Source organism: Calliphora vicina, chromosome 4 (genome assembly GCF_958450345.1).
Source record: "Calliphora vicina chromosome 4, idCalVici1.1, whole genome shotgun sequence".
Taxonomy (NCBI): domain Eukaryota; kingdom Metazoa; phylum Arthropoda; class Insecta; order Diptera; family Calliphoridae; genus Calliphora; species Calliphora vicina.
This window is the reverse complement of record NC_088783.1, coordinates 9806843-9826555: the sequence shown is the minus strand read 5'-3', so window position 1 is coordinate 9826555 and position 19713 is coordinate 9806843. Positions and strand designations below refer to the sequence as shown.

Sequence of the window (19713 nt, the reverse complement as noted above, 5' to 3'; positions counted from 1 at the left end):
ACTTATCATCGCACGTAATGATTCGGTGCACAAATGATTTTCAAACATCTTTTCGGACATGTAACATCGTATTTTAAGGTATATCGGCTTCAATTCGTATGGTAGCAAATTTTCCTGCTTTTGGATGAATTCTGTTCCTCGAAGTGGGACTTATATGGGGCCTATGACTAATTATGGACCGATCTGGACATAATTTGGTGGTGCTAGTGCGGCTTATTTAAAACTTATTTGTGTTGGATTTAGTTTGGATAGCTATATATCTAAGATATTTATAAGAGCGTAACTATTTTCTTATGGAAAAGCTTTTACCAAATTGTATCGAATTATCATTAAAATAGCAACCTGTAGTTTGATTACAAGTTTTACATGGACGGCCGGATTTCTTCGACGTATAATTTTGAGTCTATATTTTGCGATCTAGAATTTCCCATAGGTTTTCCATAGAAAACCTAGACGTTTGTTTATATTTATTGTCGTGCTGGAATCTCCAAACTAGGGACTACTAGGAGCATGTTTCCTCAGCGCATGGAAACAAAACATCGTTTAAAATGAAGCTGAATCATATACCAGTCTAGTACCTTTTATACCTTATTCTGAAAATCGAATATTCATTGAATTAGACCCATACCTTGCCCTGTACTTGGGGTCCAGTATCTTTCCCTTCGGTCGTCTTACAAATTTTCTCTCATCACTGCCTCTTAATTTGTATTTGGATTCACCAGCAAACAGATCAGTATTCCATTTCTGTCACGATCAAGTTAAATGTTCTTTGGCAAATTGTTTACGAGCAGTACATTTTTGCAAATAACTTTATCAGATACTGGAAACCTGTTCGAGGATATCTACGAAATCAAAAAACAGATCTGTAAGCGGAAATTGAGACACACGATTTCGAACTTTTTTTTACAGCATTTATACAAAATTATAGAACGAAATTAAAATTTCCTACTCTCAATTCTAGCTAAATAATGTTCTTATTTTTTTTTTTTTTGGAACGTACAACGAGGTACTGATGTTTTTACTTATATTTCCTCTCGCACTCATTGAGCATAAATATTTAATTTACTCTATGTTCTCACTTGTGCTCATAGCAAATCTGCGCAAGAATAATATTTACGAATAAATTATATTCTGTCTACTACTTACTTTTTCTTATGTTTTTATTGTTTTTCTAACCAAATGTTTGTTTGAGTCTGAGTTTTGGTTTGCCGGCTCTTCTACAGTGAATAAGTATTTGCCAAATTCATTACTAGAATAGAAACTGTTAAATACATACTGCTCTCACTTGGTGTTGAACTAGTGAGTGAGTGATATACATATATGAAGCTTGTTTTTTTTTTGCTGACGAAATGTTAGAATTTAATATTGAAACTGAAATCTCATAAAATTGTTTGCAGCCATAGAAAATAGTTGGTTATACCAGGGATGTCAGGTACTTTTAATCGCTGTCTCCAACAAAAATATCCCCAGAAATCCTCAGATATTGTTTTTCTTGAAATTTTCACAAAAATCTGACAATAACCGATCAAATTAGTTGTTATAACATTAAGAAGGTTCCATGGAATCAAATGTCCTATGAATTAGTCAAAGTTTCTTTTGAAAATATTCATTCCAATTGGTTAACAATTCTTCTCCATTTAGCATAAACACGTTTGAGAATAATCTATTGTAAATTCAATTCGAAATTACAGAATTACACCTTGTATTGAACTTTACCATCAAAATTTATTTTGATCTGCACATAAAATCTAACAGCTAGAAAACTTTTTGGAAATACTGATTTGTATTTAAAGATTAATCATCAAACATCTCTAATTTCTATTCACAGAACATTAAATAAAGTTTACTTATTGTTAACTTATTGCTATTATCGATAATAAAAACAATTTATCCCCAATAAAAAATCCCCATATTTGGGGACAAATCCCCAAGACTGGCATGCCTGGGTTATATGTATATTTAATTGTCGATTAATTTAATTGCAATAAGTAAATTAATTTATGCTAATAGGTTGCAGTTTGTGAAATAATGGAATCTTTTATGAAATTTGTTAGACATTTGGTACACAGACTCTTTAAACTTACACAGAATTTTAATTTGCTTAGAAGCTGATGGCCTTAGATGCTAGTGCTCAAAAAAAAAATTAACTTTATAATAATTGTATTATTATGTAGTTATTAAATAAATAAATAAATAAATTAATTTGCTTAGACATTTTAAATTCGCTTTGGTTTAAGTGCCAATTTTATATTAGAATTGTGTAAAATTGCTCAATTTCAACTGTTTATACGGATTATAAAATTTTTACATATATTGGCTACCGTTTTAAAACGGTAAAAAGGTAACAGTCATTTTGGATTATTTCGATAACGATATTTTAGCGGTAACGGTTATTACATCCTCAATTAAATTATTAATACTGGATGTATGACTTAAAAATGCGGGATTTATAATAGATGGCGTATCTTTTGAACGGGGTTTTTGTTTTTAATAACTTATGTTCTCACTTAGTTATTGAATATTATAGCGTAAACAACGAAGTTTTATCTACTTCCAAAATGTCGAATGCGGAGTTTTGATTTACTTTAATTAAAAAAAAAAAAACCTTCCGCTGAAGCACACCGATTGCTCACCAAAGCTTATGGTGAATGTGTTCCATTGGTTTCAGTGTGCGAGAGATAGTTTGTGCGGTTCAGAAGTTGTGATTTTCACAAAAATCATTAAATTTAAAGCCCGACCAACCAGCCGAATTGACACCAAAGCCAAATATCCATGAAGCTAAGGTAATGCTGTGCATTTGGTGGGACCAAAAAGGTCCTATCTTTTATGAGCTGCTGAAATTTGGCTAAACCATCACAGGGAACCTGTACCGAACGCAACTAGTTCGTTTGAAGCGAGCATTGGCCGCCCCATTCTCACTGCATCCATTATCTTAAATATAATATTATAAATCCATATTACATAGTTAAATCAAAGAAATTTCATAAATTAAGGAAATTAATAAAAATATTCGTTTCAAACATTTAAATATTTTAATTGTGTGCAAGAATTTTAGAATCGCTTATTCGAGTGAATATTTGCAATGCACCGATTATTACCATAGATTTCTTAATTGTTCCAAAATAACGACATGTATCATCGAAATATGTCTCCGTTGACAGAAAATCCAGCACAATTAATACCCTTGATTCCAAGTAATTTCTTCAGAGGAGCACCAATAATAGCCCCAGCGGAAGCTAAAGAAGAGCTCCAGTTAGATAATTTAAACTACATCAAACGATGGAATCGTCTAAAGGCTATTCAACATATCTTAGCACGTCATTGAAAAAACGAATATGTCACTGAGCTTCAAAGAAGAGTGAAATGGAAAACTGAACAACTTAACATTAAACCAAATGACTTTGTTGTAGTCAAAGATGATTTATTACCACCCACTGAGTGGCGTCTAGGACGCATAATAAATGGGGAGTTACAAATAATGTAACTCCCCAAGATGTGTCTCTTTTGGTAATGGAATTACACACGTTCTCGTCTTTCCGGGTTAATTATATTCCCCCACTCGTCAGAGTCAACCTAATTCGAGGAAACCCTATGTGGGTCACGTTCTTGCTAGACCCAAAACTGTAAACTTAATTTTTAAAGCGAAGCGTTGCGAATATGTTTCCGATTTTTACCTGAGTTCAGCCTATTTCAGGTCGCACCAACGTATGATCCACGAAGACGGCGTAATTGGCCGGCGAACATTATCAGCCATTATATTCGAAGAAGAGATCTTGCATAATGAAAAACTTCCAAGGACGCAGTATTCGATATTCGGTTGGGTAATCTCTGGACTTTGGCAAGGCTGCAGTGAGTGTACATATTTACTTAGAAACTTAAAAAAAGCGTGAATTACGATTCCCGCGAGGAATCCGTCAATGTTGTATGTTAACTCACAAACGCACAACAGATCATGTTGCACCATCTGTTTTTATGGGTGGTTTAAATATTAAGGGATCAGAAGCTTTTGATGTTCTAGGCATGAGTATTCAGTGCGATGTCCGCTGGACAAAACACATTTTTCGAGTTGCGAAAGAAGCATTCAAGTGCCTTGATTTTCTAAAACGGTGTAAGAAATACTTCACTCCATCTGATCTCCTTACTATTTACACAACTTATGTATATCCGACCTAAAATGGAATACAACTCTCATGTGTGGGCCGGTGCTTCAAAGTCTCGACCTCGTACAAGAGAGGGCGAAGATGCTTATCGGTAACAGTAGGGTATCCAGCTCTATTGACTCACTGGAACATCGTCGCAATTTGGGTTGTGTTTCACTGTTCTACCGATAATGGCATGTGTTCTGCTGAAATTAGGGATCATGGTCCCGAAACCCGTAACACATGCTCTTCGGCAAGGGCACATTAATTTGTTGTTGACTGGACAGTAGATCGCACAACACATTACAGGGAAAATTCGTTCTTTAGCCGTACTGTCCGTATATGGAATAAGCTCCTGAAGTCCTTCCTGTCACTTTCAATATAGGAAAATTCAAATCAAATGTCCACAAACACTACTACCTCTATCTTCCCTCCCATAACCTATTTCCCTAGTTCCAACACAATGCTTTGCATGAGTAGGGGTCATCCCCTGAGTGCTGGTCCAAGAAAAAAAATGCAACTCTACTTTCAAGGTGAATTACTATTTTTAATTAATTCGCCTTGTCTGCATTGTTACCGTTATATTTAGATTTGTTCAGTGCATAAATTATTGATTGTGTTAAATAAGTGTCATTCTTAATTTATATATAATTACAGTTAATTTATAATTTTTATATGTTTATGTGGCTAAAATTATGTAAAGTATGAGAGTAAAAGCAATTTACAACTGATTATGTGCAAAATTATTCAGAATCACAACAACACTTTGCTTAAATGCCTTCAGAGCATAATCCAAAGCAGTGAGTCCCAACATATCAGTTTCATTTATATTATCCATGTATTGGAGTAGATATTGTACTAATTCTTCATGACCATGTAGGGCAGCCACATGCAATGGTGTCCGGCCGGAGGGGTCTGGTTGTGAAAGGTCGGCGCCGGCCAATTGGTATGACTGCAGACGCGTCAAAGAGCCTCTGGCAACAGCGGCACATAATTGTTCGCCCACCGCTCTAGAGGACCCTGTCAAATGGGCGCCACAATTTATGAGTAGTTTTATAATTTCATGATTATCATTACTGATAGCTTCTATGAGAGGTGTGCGTTCGTAGCGATCTCTTATGTGGACGGAAACACCATTTAGCAGTAGATGCTTGACAACAGACATGTTTCCTTCAATGCAGGCCAAGTGCAAAGCGGTGCGATGATCTTGATTTACGCCAGAAAGGTCAGCACCATAGGCCTTTAAATTGTTGATCTAAAATGGGAGGGGAAATAAACGGAATTTGTGTTATTTTGTTATTTCGTATAAGAAAATGATAGTAAAACCTTTTGTATGTCTCCGGCTATGACAGCTGCATTCAGCATGGCAGGAAAGAGTGTAGCACCCAGTTGACTGAGTTCTTGGGGCGAAGATAAATGCAAAGATCTGGCCACAGCGTCGACTAGGTCGTATTCTTCCATTTTGGGGCCTGTAGTGGGAGTTAGTTCACCTCTTAGATTCGATTGCACCATCTGCAGATGATAAATATACATAATTAATAAATTTATTTTTCACACATATTTTGAAGTACTCACCTGTTTCTTTATATCCAATGGCCATTCACTTTTGCCCAATACATATGCCAATTTAGTTAAAGCTGCCTCGGGTGTCATGTCGAAACCAGGAAGAACACCCAAATCAAATAATACCTTTCCGGTCTGATAGATTTCGGCCACCGATCCGTTGAGGCACTGAGTACAATTTACAATAATCACTCCCCGGTCGGAGGCATTTTTTAATTCCTTGAGTAAATCCTTACGATTAGAAGGTACATTGCCAGAACCAAATGACTGCAACACCACACCCTTTATGGGTGGTGCCAAGAAGGCTCTAAAGGTCGAGGTAGAAATACTGGGAAATATGTGCAAAATTCCCACTTTTTCATCCAATTCAGAGTGAACATTGAAGTTCGAAATCTTACAAGGTCTAAAGATCAATCTATAATCTACATCCACATTAATGCCAATACGGGCCAGTGGCGAGACATTGGGAGTATCAAAAGCATCAAATGCACATGAGCTCACTTTCACAGTGCGGTTGCCGCGCATAAGTTTATTGCCAAAGAACACGCACACCTCGGGTATAACATAATTGCCAGCAATTATTAGGGATGTGGTAAAGTTGTCTTTGCCATCAGTGCGAGTCTCAAAAATGGGTATTTGAGAACCTGTTATTATCACAGTTTTGCCGAGATTCTCTAACATGAAGGATAAAGCCGAAGCGGTATAGGATAACGTATCGGTGCCATGTAAAACCACAAAGCCATGATAAGATGCATAGCAGTCCTTTAAGAAGAGAAAAACTCAACCGAATTGTTTTATATTTTTTTACATTTGAAGTGTTGGTTAATTTACTTACATAAATATCGGTGGCTATTCTGGCCCAGTCATCCATGGTCATATTGCTGGAATCCAATAAGGGTGTATATTCTGTTATTTGATAAATAACACGATTACTTTCACCCTGCACATAGGGCAACACCAATGGCGCCATCGAGGCCGATTCGTCAAATCTTTTCTGAGCATAATTCTCATCGTGCATATTAGGACATTTGCGTATACGTTTAACCAATGCATTGGGTATGGGGACTAAAACTATTACACAAATTATATTGTTAGCATTAATTTTTGAAACTGTAAATAGTAATTCTATCTATCTAAACACTTACCATTACTTTCATTTCTAACCATGCCTATGGTACCTCCTGTAAAAAAAACTTTGACTCTAGTCTCTTTTGTACAAATTGTTGAGAGCCCACCTTCATCGGCTTCATCTACATTTGAGTGTGTAGCACCATTACCTTTTGTATCAATATCTATGTTTTTGCTATGAGAAGACATCTGAAAATCATAAAATATCCAAAGAAATTAATTTGTTAAAATGATTTATTAATAATGTAATTATTGGTCAGTGGCATTTTAGTTCTCTATCTCGATAGTAGGAGTTTTATACAAAATGAAATTGGCGTTCCAATATTTTACCATATCTATAGGAGAGCCAATATTAAAGCAATCAAATTAATGATGTTAATACACGATTTGACAAAAGTATTTTCTAAGGAGATAAAAACATAATTCCAAATTTAAATATTAAAAAAATATTGGTGGCTTAATGATTAAGTTACACTTTTCTCTTTTACTTATTGACAATTAATTACTTTACAATTATAATTTGGTGAAGATTTTGAAAAAAACTTTGCTTCACATTCTATAATAATTATTTAAACCTAACAATACTTAAGGAGTGAGATCGAAAAATTCTTAACATACATATATGTTTATAAAAAAGAAACCACTAAACTTACAGCTTTAATTTTTTTTTTATTTGATTGAAATTATTATTACAATTTACAAAAAAAATTATTTTTATAGTTTTAATCACTAGTGATGAAATTTTGAACCTTTTTCGGAAACCCTTCCATTAACGTTTTTATAGTGCTTTCTGTCACTTTGCTCGAACATGTAGTCCATCTCCGTTTAAAATCTACCACACTTTTGGACACCTTTTTTGTACTCTTCAATTCTCTTTTAACAAGAGCCCAATATCTCTCCACTGGCCTTAGCTCCGGGCAGTTTGGAGGATTTGCCTCTCTTGGTACAAATACCACATTATTGTTCTTGTACCACTCAAGGGCTTGTTTGCCATAGTGACAGGATGTCAAGTCAGGCCAAAAATAAGTGGACACATTATGAAGTCTTATGAATGGAAGCAGCCTTTTTTGTAAACATTCCTTGATGTAAATTTCGGTATTTATAGAGCCCGTTGTAACAAATGAGTGGCTTCTTTTGCCGCAACTGCATATTGCTTGCCATACCAAGAACTTTCTGGGAAATTTTGTCTGCTTTTGGGTCCTAAACTTTTCTTCAACATTCCCTCGAGCATCAGCAACATAAAATTTTTGACCTGGAAGTTGCGAAAAATCTGCCAGAACATACGTTTCGTCATCCATTATGCAGCAAGAATATTTTTTTATAAAACTTGACTTCAATTTCCGTGCTCTGTTTTTGGCCTCTAAATTTTTAGTAGCGTTCCTGTCAGGAACTTTTTGAGCCTTGTATGTTTTTAAACCTGCATTAGCTTTAACTTTTCGTACCAAATAGTCCGAGCACTGAGCTAACCGGGCTGCTTTCCTACCGGATGTGTTGGGAGCTCTTTTGAAAATGCGTTCTATTTTTTTGGCTTTAGAAACATCATGTGGACCATTCCTTCTACCTGAACCAGGTTTTCTATCAACTGACAAGTTCTCCCGGTACTGTTTAATAACATTGGAAACAGTTTGACGGCAGACCTTTGTATGCTTGGCCAACTTTTTGTAAGACCAAGTTGGGTTTTGTTGAAAATATTTAATAATTTCAGTACGCACTTTTTTCTGGTCACTCATTTTAATCAGATTAACAAAAAAATTAATATAATTGACATTACACATAATAACTGACATGTTTTTCAAAGGTAACTTGATCAAAAAAAAATTCAAATAATACTTGGGTTAAAAAATGTAATGAAAAACGTGTGTTAAGAATTTTTCGATCTCACTCCTTATTAAAAAATTATGCAAAACTATTAAAAAAATATTGTAAATATTAAACGCATTAGAGTGCCCGATTTTGGGACTATAGTCCGAATCGAATCCGCAACACTCAGATTGATAGCACACTATTGTCTAGTTCATCGGGGCACTATTGTTAAGAGGCTGATTTACACATCGTCCGAATGGTAGTATTGAATTAAAACATCCAAAAATGTTTTATTAAGAGAAATGTGTTGCCAAAATAGATGATGATGGACAAGTTTGTTGTAACGACGACCATCTTTCCCTGTTGGTTCCACAAGGACACCCTTACCTCTTGTTAGCCTGATATTTGGGCCTTGGATCTCTGAGCTCTGCTGGCTCCAAAATTAAATCTGTACTTCATATTATAACAATATGTCAATAATTAGAATATATCGCCCCCATAATAAAACAATAGAGTATAATTATTTTGCCATTTCGAAATAATTGAGTTTAAAATTTTTGTTTTAGTAGACATCTGGAACAAAAGTAATATTTCAATTGATCTTTTGACCCACTTTGTGGAAGTAGAATATCACCAAATTTTGACCACATATACACACAGCCTCAAAAGTGAGTAAACACCAGCGATTTTTTTAGGATCATGAAAATCATTATAGTCCGACTTAAATCTAGTTTTTCACAACCGAATCTATTATTAAACTCAATCTCCAACAAACCGAAATATTAAAATTTTAGGATTTTCATTATCTTAAAAAAAATCAAATATTTTTTGGCGTATACTCACTTTAGAGGCTCACTGTAGAATCAGTTATGAGAGGAAATAAGTCTTTATATTCAGATCACTAGCCGAAAGAGGTCTCCTGGCAGAGACTTGGAATAAATCTATGACACTTATGGACACATTTTTTGTGCTCTTCAATTCTCTTTTAACAAGATCCCAATATCTCTTCACTGGCCTTAGCTCCAGGCAGTTTGGAGGATTCGCCTCTTTCGGTACAAATAACACATTATTGTTCTTGTACCATCCAAGCAAGACGGTGCTTACCATAGTTACAGGATGTCAAATTAGGCCAAAAATAAGTGAACACATTAAGAAGTCTTATGAATGGAAGCATCCTTTTTTTGTAAACATTCCTTGATGTAAATTTCGATATTTTTAGAGCCCTTTGTAACAAATGTCTGGCTTTTTTTGTCGCAACAGCATATTGCTTGCCAAGAACTTTTTGGAAAAATTGTCTGCCTCTGGGTCCTAAACTTTTCTACAACATTCCCTCGACATAAAAATATCAACGGACAAGTTCTCCCGATACTGTTTAATAACATTGAAATCAGTTTGACGGCTGACCTTTAATTGTTTGCAAAAAAAATTCATCAAATAATACTTGGGTTAAAGGTTTTAATGAAAAACTTGTGTTAAGGTTTTTTCGATCCCAGTCCATTCTAAACCTAAAATATTGCTACTAATTACTTACTTTTTAATTATTTGATCACAAAAAAAAGTTCCACAAATTTGTTTGTTGAAAAAAATAAAACGTTGCTGGTGTTTTACTTTCTTTTATTTTTGTTAGTTTGCCGGTTTTTTATTTTATTTTATATTTTATTTATTGATTTTTGAGTACTTTAAAAATAACACGTTTTTTGTGCGACTATAATTTTTCTTATTTATTGTAGTGTTCAAAATTTTAAATACGCTTTTTTATCTTTTAACAAAACTTTTATTTATATCATTCACTTTTATAATTTTACTAGAATTTTACTATTTATGCAATATTTTTTTTTCGTTTTCCTTGATAAATTTTTCTTACTTAATTAATAAGAAGTTTAGGCAAATTTCTTTATAATAAAATAAATATGATATATTTTATTTTGGCACTTGTTTTTGGTAGCCAAAAATTACACTGTGTGTAATTTTTTGAGTTATGGAAATATAACCATATACGGACACCACTACGTGATAAAATACCAAAAAAAAAGACCCGTGTCTCTCAGTTTTGCCCAAAGTCATGAACTTTTTTTTATGGGCTCCCAAAGATTTGGAACCTCGGTGTAATTTTTGAAAAAAGTGATAATTTTTGCAAATAGTTTGAAATTTTGATTTAGTCTCTGAGGCAAAAATTGTGAACATATAAAATCAAAAAAAAAACGTTAAAAAATTGGATATAAATTTAGAAATAATTTTTTTAAAGCTGCAAAAGTAAATTATTAAATTATTATAAAAATTTAATAGTTTATGGCCACTTAATTCCTCTAGTTTTTTCTTACTAACTTGACCTACCTAAAAGGTGTTAAGGATCATATGTTCTAGAAAGTTGTTTATTGAGATCTTAGGTAAATTTTTGTAGTTGATTGTTTCTTGAATTTTGAACAAAATTTAATTTTTTAAAGTATTTTGCAATTTTTATCTTGAATATGAAGTTTTTTTATATGTTCACAATTTTTGTTCTTTATGACAAGAGCTGCAATTTTGCATCAGAGAGTAAATCAAAATTCCGAATTGTTTGCCTCAGAAAATTATCACTTATTTGCAAATATGACACCGAGGCCCCAAATCTTTGGGGCCCATCAAAAAAGTGCATGACTTTAGGCAAAACTGGGAGACACGCGTATTTTTTTTGGTTTTTTTTATCACGTAGTGGTCCGTATATGGTTATTTTTTTTGGAGTTGCACTGCACTCATTCAGGGACCGTAACGGTTATAAGTGATATCAAAAAGGTTATTTGTATAACAGTTATTATTCGACGTAAAAATAAAAGTTCTCATGAAACTCTTAAAAAAGAGTTCTAAATAGTCGTCAAAAAAAAATCATTTGAGGAGTTTTATTTTTTCCATCATAAAATATAATTCATTTGAGGAGTTTTATTTATTTTCTAACGGGAAAAATAAAACTTCTCAAATGAGTTTTTTTTATGACGACTATTTAACACTATTTTTTTAAGAGTTTCATGAGAACTTTTATATTTAATATAGCACTTCAATGCGAATCTATTGGTATATAACTCTAACGTAGAGAGTTTTTGATTTCAAATTTTCTGGATAACCGTTATTTACGGTCCCTGATTTATTTTATTTAAATTTTGAATTTTACTACTTAACGGAAGCACTTTGGAAATGAAACTGAATTCTCATTTTATATAAAGCGAAAGTATGTTCTTTTAATATTAACTGTTTCACTACACCGGACTCTCGTTAAAAGGGTTTACCCCCATTTTCTCAATCTCTGGTTATTTTTTATTGTGACGATAAACTGACAGTTATCATACAAAAAAAATGTGAATTGGAGAAAATGGGGGTAACCCCATTAGTCATTTATGGGAAAAACAACAGGAATTTGTTATATAAGAGGTTTTCGAACTAATCCGAACAGATATTAGTTACAACATTCTAACTAAAATTTAATTTAAATATAAATAAAAATATTAACTACTTATTTAGTTTTAAAATTTAAATGTTTTTAATGAAACTTACTACCAGTCTTTGAGTTCTCATAACTTTATGTAGTTTATACACCTAATTAACAACGAAAAATACAATGGAAACTTTTCCCAAATATTTTACAAGTAAGAATAAATAGCAAAAACATTTTTCATTTCAATAATTTATTTTCGTGAGTGATTTTCGGAAGAAGTCCTTATATGGGAGCTATAACCAATTATATAACCCGATCGCCATGAGATTAGGCAGTGTGATTTATTTCTATATAAAACTTAGTTTTAAAAGATTTATGCACGTTAAAGTAATTTTCGGAAATGGACCATATATGGCAGCTATACCTATAACCGTACATTTAGGTTTATTTTATAATTCAATAATTCTGTGTGCCTGGTTGACAAATGATATAAGAATTCGAAGTGATTAAATTTAATTTCATAAGAAAACCCTCTTTACTAGTATCTGTAATATATAATCAGGCACGTAACTTATAAATGATTCACGGTTGATTTAAACTTTACTTGATAATGAAAAAAAACTATTTCACACGTTTTTATAAACACTCAGTTTTATTCCCTGCTAGGGGGCATTTGAGTCAAGATATTTATTTTTAATTTATAAAGTGAAATTGAAATATATATAAATCAAGGTTGGCTACAATTTCGATAACGATATGTAACGTTGATTTCATCCTGAATTAAATTGTTACGGTTGTATGAAACAAAAATGCGGGGTTTTTCCCGCATTTTTGTATGAAACATTTGCAGAATATAAATTTTTTTATTTTTATTTTTCCCAAGTACCGCTTTCCTTCTTCTTTCGGCACACATTTTAACCATAATATGCCTAGAATAAGGCATATTTGAACTCCAATGTTCTAGTCATTATGATATTTTCATGGGAGTTTAGAGTAACGCTCTAAACTCCGCACTATTCGAAGTTGTCGTAGGACAATTAAGCACATAACTTTATCAGACACTGAAAATACGTTCGAGGATCTGTACGAAATCAAGAAAAGCTGATCTAAATGAAAAAATTTAGACACACGATTAACATCTGGATATGTTATTAGTTAACCTGTGTTAACATTTATAATCATTTTCTTAGAGAATTTATACAAAATTATTATTTCTACTTTTAATGTCATCTAAATAAAATTCTTGTTTTTTTTTTCGAACGTACAACGAGGGACAGATGTTGTTGCCAGTCTTGGGAATTTGTCCGCAAAGATGGGGATTTTATAAGTTGTTTGGGGATATTTTAAAATATTTAGGGGATTTTATGGGAATAAATTATTTACCAATAAGTTACCAACAAGTGAACTTTATTCCATGTTCTTTGAATAGAATAGCTATTGAATGTACGTGATACAATCAGTAGATCCCAATCAGTATTTCCAAAAAGTTTTTTAATTGTCGAATTTTATGTGCAGATCAAAACAAATTTTGATGATAATGTTAAATTGAATTTACAATGGATTATTCTTAAATCGGTTTATAGTAAAGCTTTGATTAAAATAGATACCAATACTAATTTTATACAAAATTTGGAACGATGTGTTTGTTACAAGTAGAGTTTTTCTTTTCCCGCACTTTTTCATTTCCCGAGAAATCGGGATTCATTTTGAAATTTCCCGGGATTCCGGGAATTCCCGCCTAGAACAAATTATTAAATTTTTAAGAATGTAGACTTTGTTAAAAATCTAGAATACATATATATTTTTTTTTTAAATGTAATTGGATACAAATATGTAAAAAAAAACAGTAAAAATGTATTATAAAGAGATAAACTGACACGATTTCTAGTTTTGGTTATATACAAACCTGTCACCATTTGTCCTTTGTTTCGGAATGGCTTCAATTTTCATTTATTTCTATTAATTCGCAAAAAATAAATATTTTACTCAAAAATTAAATAAAGATTAGGGTATTCATTCGACTAATGTTCGTTCGATTAATCGAATAATTTCTTACGAATAATTATTCGAACAATTTAAAAATGGACATTTTCGAATAACGAATAATTCGAACAATAGTATGTAGAATAATCGAATAAAACGAATAAATGTTCATATATATTTAAATTTATTAAATTTCTTAAAATTTTTCATAATTCCAAATTTAAATATGTAATAATGACTCACAAAAATTGTACTGTTTATGAAATTCGACAAATAACTAAAGACAAAGGGACTTTCGGACTTATAAATATATTTATATATATATAAATATTACTGCAAGAAATTACAATTCTAAAAACAAATCTTTCAAAATTTTTAACTTAAGATTTGAACCAATGAAAATAAAAGGTACGGAATAAAATATTTGTTATTTAGCTGGCGAAATATTAGAAGAATCGCAATTAATAATTAAAATATTAACTTAGATTAAAGTGGAGTTGAATGTGATGGAGAATGTGATTTTGAAACGGTCATCGAAAGTGATATTGAGGATGACATTTATAATGATTACATTAGAGATAGATGAAGACCATGATCTTAAAATATATGTATGTATATAAGTGATTTTATTAACCGCGTACGTAAGAGTTGCAAAATATTTAATAAATAGAATGATAAACACAAATATTGCATGGAGTTTGTCTTATACATGCATGGAGTTCGTCTTATACATACTTTTGAACATCGTTGAACATCTTTGTCTAACATGGTAATAAACTTTTTGCATATTTGTAAATGCGTCAATCATGCACTGCCTGGCTTCAAATTAACCACGTTCACTGACAATAATATCAAACTTTGGAACGATTCCCTTTATTGTGTAATTCCCTAAGACAACTTGATTAAGCAAAGATTCGGCGACGTTGATAGAGCTTGAAGGTATAATACAATTTGTTATAAATAATTTAGAAAAAGTGAATAATTAATTAACTAAATAATTAGTCACTCAATTTAAAACCCGAATTAATGAACGACATACAAAAGTTCTTAATACGTTTATATTGTATTTGAATTCAGAATCATATCCAACTAGCTCAAATTTTTTAAAGCATATCTCCAAAACGGAAACTAAAGGGTTTGCTAGTCAATTGTTTTGTAGATTGTTCGGGAGTTAATCTGATCAGAATATTTCAGATGAAAATTTAATGATGGAATTTGTTTTGAATGTTTTTTAACATTATCAGTACTTGAATTGTTAACTTTAACGTTATTTTTTGTTTTTAAAAATAAAATATTAAAAAAACCGAAATAAAAACTTCCTTTTAATTATTCGAATAATTCGATAAATTTTAAACGAATTATTCGAACAAGTTAAAATCTCTTATTCGAATTATTCGTTTTATTCGAACAAGAGAAAAACCGAATAATTCGATTACCCTAATAAAAATGTTAGTTTTACTCTTTGTGAAAATACAAAATACTAAAATAATTCCACTTTCGATCGTGTAGAATTCTGTGACGAGTTTTTGGTATAACTTGAATAATGTTTTTGTTTTGGAGCTTTAAGCTTATTTTCGAGAAACTCGAGTTGAAAAAACATCAAATAAAACTAATAATTCCCGGGATTGAAAGCACGGGAATTCCCGTGAAAAACTGTAGTTACAAGGTGGAACAAAAATGTTCAACTAATTGGAATGAATGTTTTCAAAATAAACATTGACTAATTCATAAAATTTTTTCTTAATATTATAACAACTAATTTTTTCGGTTATTGGATAATTAATTTAATATAAAGTTTAGTTTTTGTGAAAAATTCAAGAAAAACAATATTTGTGGATATTTTAAATTTTGGTTGGGGACAGTGATAGAAAGTAAATGGCATCTCTGGTTGTTTCATACATTTCATCTCGTTTCTCTCCAAGTCGAATTCATACAAGGTGGTGGCAGTTGTACAAAAACAACAAATGTCAAAAAACAAATATGTATTAAAACCTAATGTAGTGTAGACAATTGATTATTGAGGGCTTTACTTATTTATGTAAAAAATAAATATTTTGTTAATAAGATGAGAATATGTAGATATTTAAATATAAAACCAAGCTTTGACAATTGTTAGAACCAAAAAGCAAAAAAAAAGTAATCAGCTATCAGACTGACTCCACCTTGTATAAATTCGCCTTGGAATAAGTCAGGACACACTTAAAAAGGTGACTGCGATGAAACAGCTGATTATTTTTTTTATTCAGTTTGAATTGTCAATTCACTTGTGGTTGTTGTGGTGAAAAATACAACTAACCCAAAAGCAAAAACAACAACAGGCAACTTTGACAGTTCACCTACTGTTTAACAAATACAAAGTACCTGTTGTTTTTGTATTGTTGTAGTGATGCAGTCACCTTTCTAAGTGTGCCCTGGAATAAGTATTTGCCAAATTCATTAATATAATAGAAACTGTTAAATACATACTGATCTCACTTGGTGTTAAACTAGTGAGTGAAAGATATATGTGAAGGTTTCTTTTTGTTGCTGACGAAATGTTAGAATTTAATATTGAAATTGAAATCTCACAACATTGTTTGCAGCCATAGAAAATAGTTGGTTATATGTATATTTAATTGACAAAGAGTGTAATTGCAATAAATGAATTAATGTTTACTAATAAGTTGCTGTTCGTAAGATAATGGAATCTTTTATAACATTTGTAAATTACAAGTTTTGTATGGGAACAATTATTATTTTAGAGTGGAAACAAATATTTTGCGACAAGGCATCGGTCCTTATCAGTTCCAAATTTGTTAAAATTTGATACACAGGATCTTTATACTTAACTATGTATATAGAATTCGAATTTGTATAGATATTTTAAATTCGCTTTGGTTTAAAGAGGGTACGGAATTTTGATTTACTCTCTGAGGCAAAATTGTAGCCCTTGTCATAAAGAACAAAACTTATACCCAAAGTCATGCACTTTTTATTATGGGCTCCAAAGATTTAGGCCCTCGGTGTCATTTTTGCAAAAAAGTGATCACTTTCTCAGGCTCATATCTTTCAAACAGTACGGAATTTTGATTTACTCTCTGAGGCAAAATTGTAGCCCTTGTCATAAAGAACAAATTAAATAAAAAAAAACTTCATCTTCAAGATCATAATCGCAAAAAACATTAAAAAATCGAAATAAATTTGCCTAAAAGTATGCTTTAGTTTATTATAATTTAATAGTTTATGGCCCAAAATACTTAATTCCTGTAATATGTTCTAGAAAGTTGTTTATTGAGATCTTAGGTACATTTTTGTAGTTGATTGTTTCCTTTAATTTTGAACGGTTTGCTAACTATGGACCTGAACAGGGAGAAAAAGGTAAACAAATTTTAAAGTTTTTTGCGATTTTGATCTTGAAGATGAAGTTTTTTTGATTTTATATGTTCACAATTTTTGTTCTTTATGACAAGGGCTTTGCCTCAGAGAGTAAATCAAAATTCCGAACTGTATGCAGGATATGAGCCTGAGAAATTGATCACTTTTTTTTGGAAAAATTATTCGTGGACACAAATCTTTGGGAGCACATAAAAAAAGTGCATGACTTTGGGCAAAACTGGGAGAAAAGGATTTTTTTTTGGTATTGTACCGTGTAATACAACATAAGATAAAAAAATTAACAATAAACAATTGGTCAATTCACAAGGCCTCTTATCAGCCATATTATCATAATGTCCTAATATATCACGACTCGGCAGGTCGGCTTAACCAACTCTTAGGCATTCGGTGCAGGTCTCTGCTGGTTGGTTACGATAACACAATAAATATAGCATACACAGTAATATTATCTTAGGACATTTTTATACCCTACACCACCATAGTGGGAAGGGTATTATGCGTTTGTGCAGATGTCTGTAACGCCCAAAAATATTAGTCTAACACCCACCTTAAAGTATACCGATCAACTTAGAATCACTTTCTGAGTCGATTAAACGCTGTCCATGTAAACCTTGTGCGCAGAGTACAGGTCGCAATTTTGAAGATATTTCGATGAAATTTGGTACATATTATTTTTTCGGCTCAAGGACCAAGCCTATTGAAACTGGCTGAAATCGGTCCATTATTTCACCTAGCCCTCATACAAATGTCCTCCCGGAATTGGACTTCATCGGTCATAAATGTTTAATTTATATATGTATCTCCACAAATTCCTCTCTAAATATAGAGAGGAATTTTATATACACAAAATTCATGTCACCAAATTTTGTTACGATCGGTCCATAATTAGTCATAGCTCCCATATAGAGCCACTTCCGAAAATCGCTTTAACGTACATAGGGTATTATATGGTCGGGCTTGACCGACCATACATCCTTACTTGTTTTTGCTTGAAAAACAATAAAAACCATTGTGAAATATTAGGACATTATGACAATATGACATGATAAGAGACCTTGTGAATTGACCAAATATTAAACAAAAAGTTAGAGAAAAAATGTTTTTTAGCTTTTTAAGTTTTTTTTGGAGTTTGATTTGTGTAAATTTTGACGATCTTCAAATCTTGCAAATTCTTCCGCTTAGGAATAGTGGACCAAAATATAGAGGTTTGGTTCAATAGGTTGAATACGAACAGGTAGATCAATGTGATTTGTATCCAAATTTAATTAATATTTTACGCTACCATCTGGAAGATATAATAGAGTTATTAAATTAGACACAGTATGATCGTTCTTTACTCTTTCAGCATGCTAATAATGGTAAGAAAACATGTATTGCAAGAAGAAATTATTCCAAAAAAAATTTAGAAATTAATTATTTGAAAATTATACATATAAGATAGAGAAATTACAAAAAATGCAAATAAAACAGCAAACTAAAATATGTATGTTTGGTAAGAAATTCTCACCATAGAGGCATGTTTTACAGAACATTTTACAAAAGGTGATTGATTAAATTAAATTTTTCTTAGAAAACCGACTGTTATCTGAAATATATAAATTAAAGCCTTTCAGTCACGTAACTAATAAATGATTCAAGGTTGATTTAAACTATACTTGATAATGAAAAAAACAATTTCACACATTTTTTTTATAAACATTCAGTTTTATTCTCTGCTATGGGGCATTTCAGCCAAGGTATTTATTATTTGTAAAGTGAAACTGAAATATATATAAAACAAGGTTGTCTAGCGTTTCGAAACCGTAAAAGGTAACGGCAATTTGGATTTATCAGTAACGATATTTTGTCCTATTTTGGTAACGGTATTATTTACAAAAATGTTAAATATGTTCACACAGCTGGTACATGTCTTATTATATTTTAAATTGTTTAGAATTTTTATATTGTGAGTATGACTTAAACATGCGAGATTTATAATAGATGGCGTATCTTTTGAACGCAGTTTATGTTTTTAATATCTTATATGTCATTTTGAAAGGTACATTTCTGTTATTTAATCTCACTTAGTTATTGAACATTATAGTGTAAACAACAAAGTTTTTTTCTTCCAGAATGTCGAATTTTGTACCAACAAAGCCTCATATACGGGAAGTTTTGATGAAGCACACAGAAGCTTATGGTGAATATGTTTCATCGGTTTCAACGTGCGAGAGTTGGTTTGTTCGGTTTAGAAGTTGTAATTTCGACACGGAAGACAAATATCGCCCAGGTTTGAAGACCATGAATTGGAGGCATTACTTCATGAATACTGTTGTC

At 31.8% G+C, this 19713-nt stretch overlaps 1 protein-coding gene across 1 annotated transcript; it reads right to left on the bottom strand.

Annotated features, from left to right (window-relative positions):
* Positions 1 to 4860: 4860 nt before the first annotated feature.
* On the bottom strand, positions 4861 to 6690 carry LOC135956768 (L-asparaginase-like). The gene is made up of 4 exons (XM_065507341.1): positions 6538 to 6690; positions 5715 to 6464; positions 5466 to 5651; positions 4861 to 5394 (listed from the first exon to the last, which is right to left on the bottom strand). The coding sequence occupies exons 1-4, from the start codon at positions 6670 to 6672 to the stop codon at positions 4861 to 4863; spliced, it is 1605 nt and encodes a 534-aa protein (XP_065363413.1). The 5' UTR covers positions 6673 to 6690.
* Positions 6691 to 19713: the final 13023 nt, after the last annotated feature.

Coding starts and splice junctions, on each gene's coding strand:
- LOC135956768 (XM_065507341.1), bottom strand. CDS start 6,672: ATGGCGCCATTGGTGTTGCCCTATGTGCAGGGTGAAAGTAATCGTGTT. Junction 6,465..6,537: donor GAATAGCCACCGATATTTAT/GTAAGTAAATTA, acceptor CTCTTCTTAAAG/GACTGCTATGCATCTTATCA. Junction 5,652..5,714: donor CATTGGATATAAAGAAACAG/GTGAGTACTTCA, acceptor TATCATCTGCAG/ATGGTGCAATCGAATCTAAG.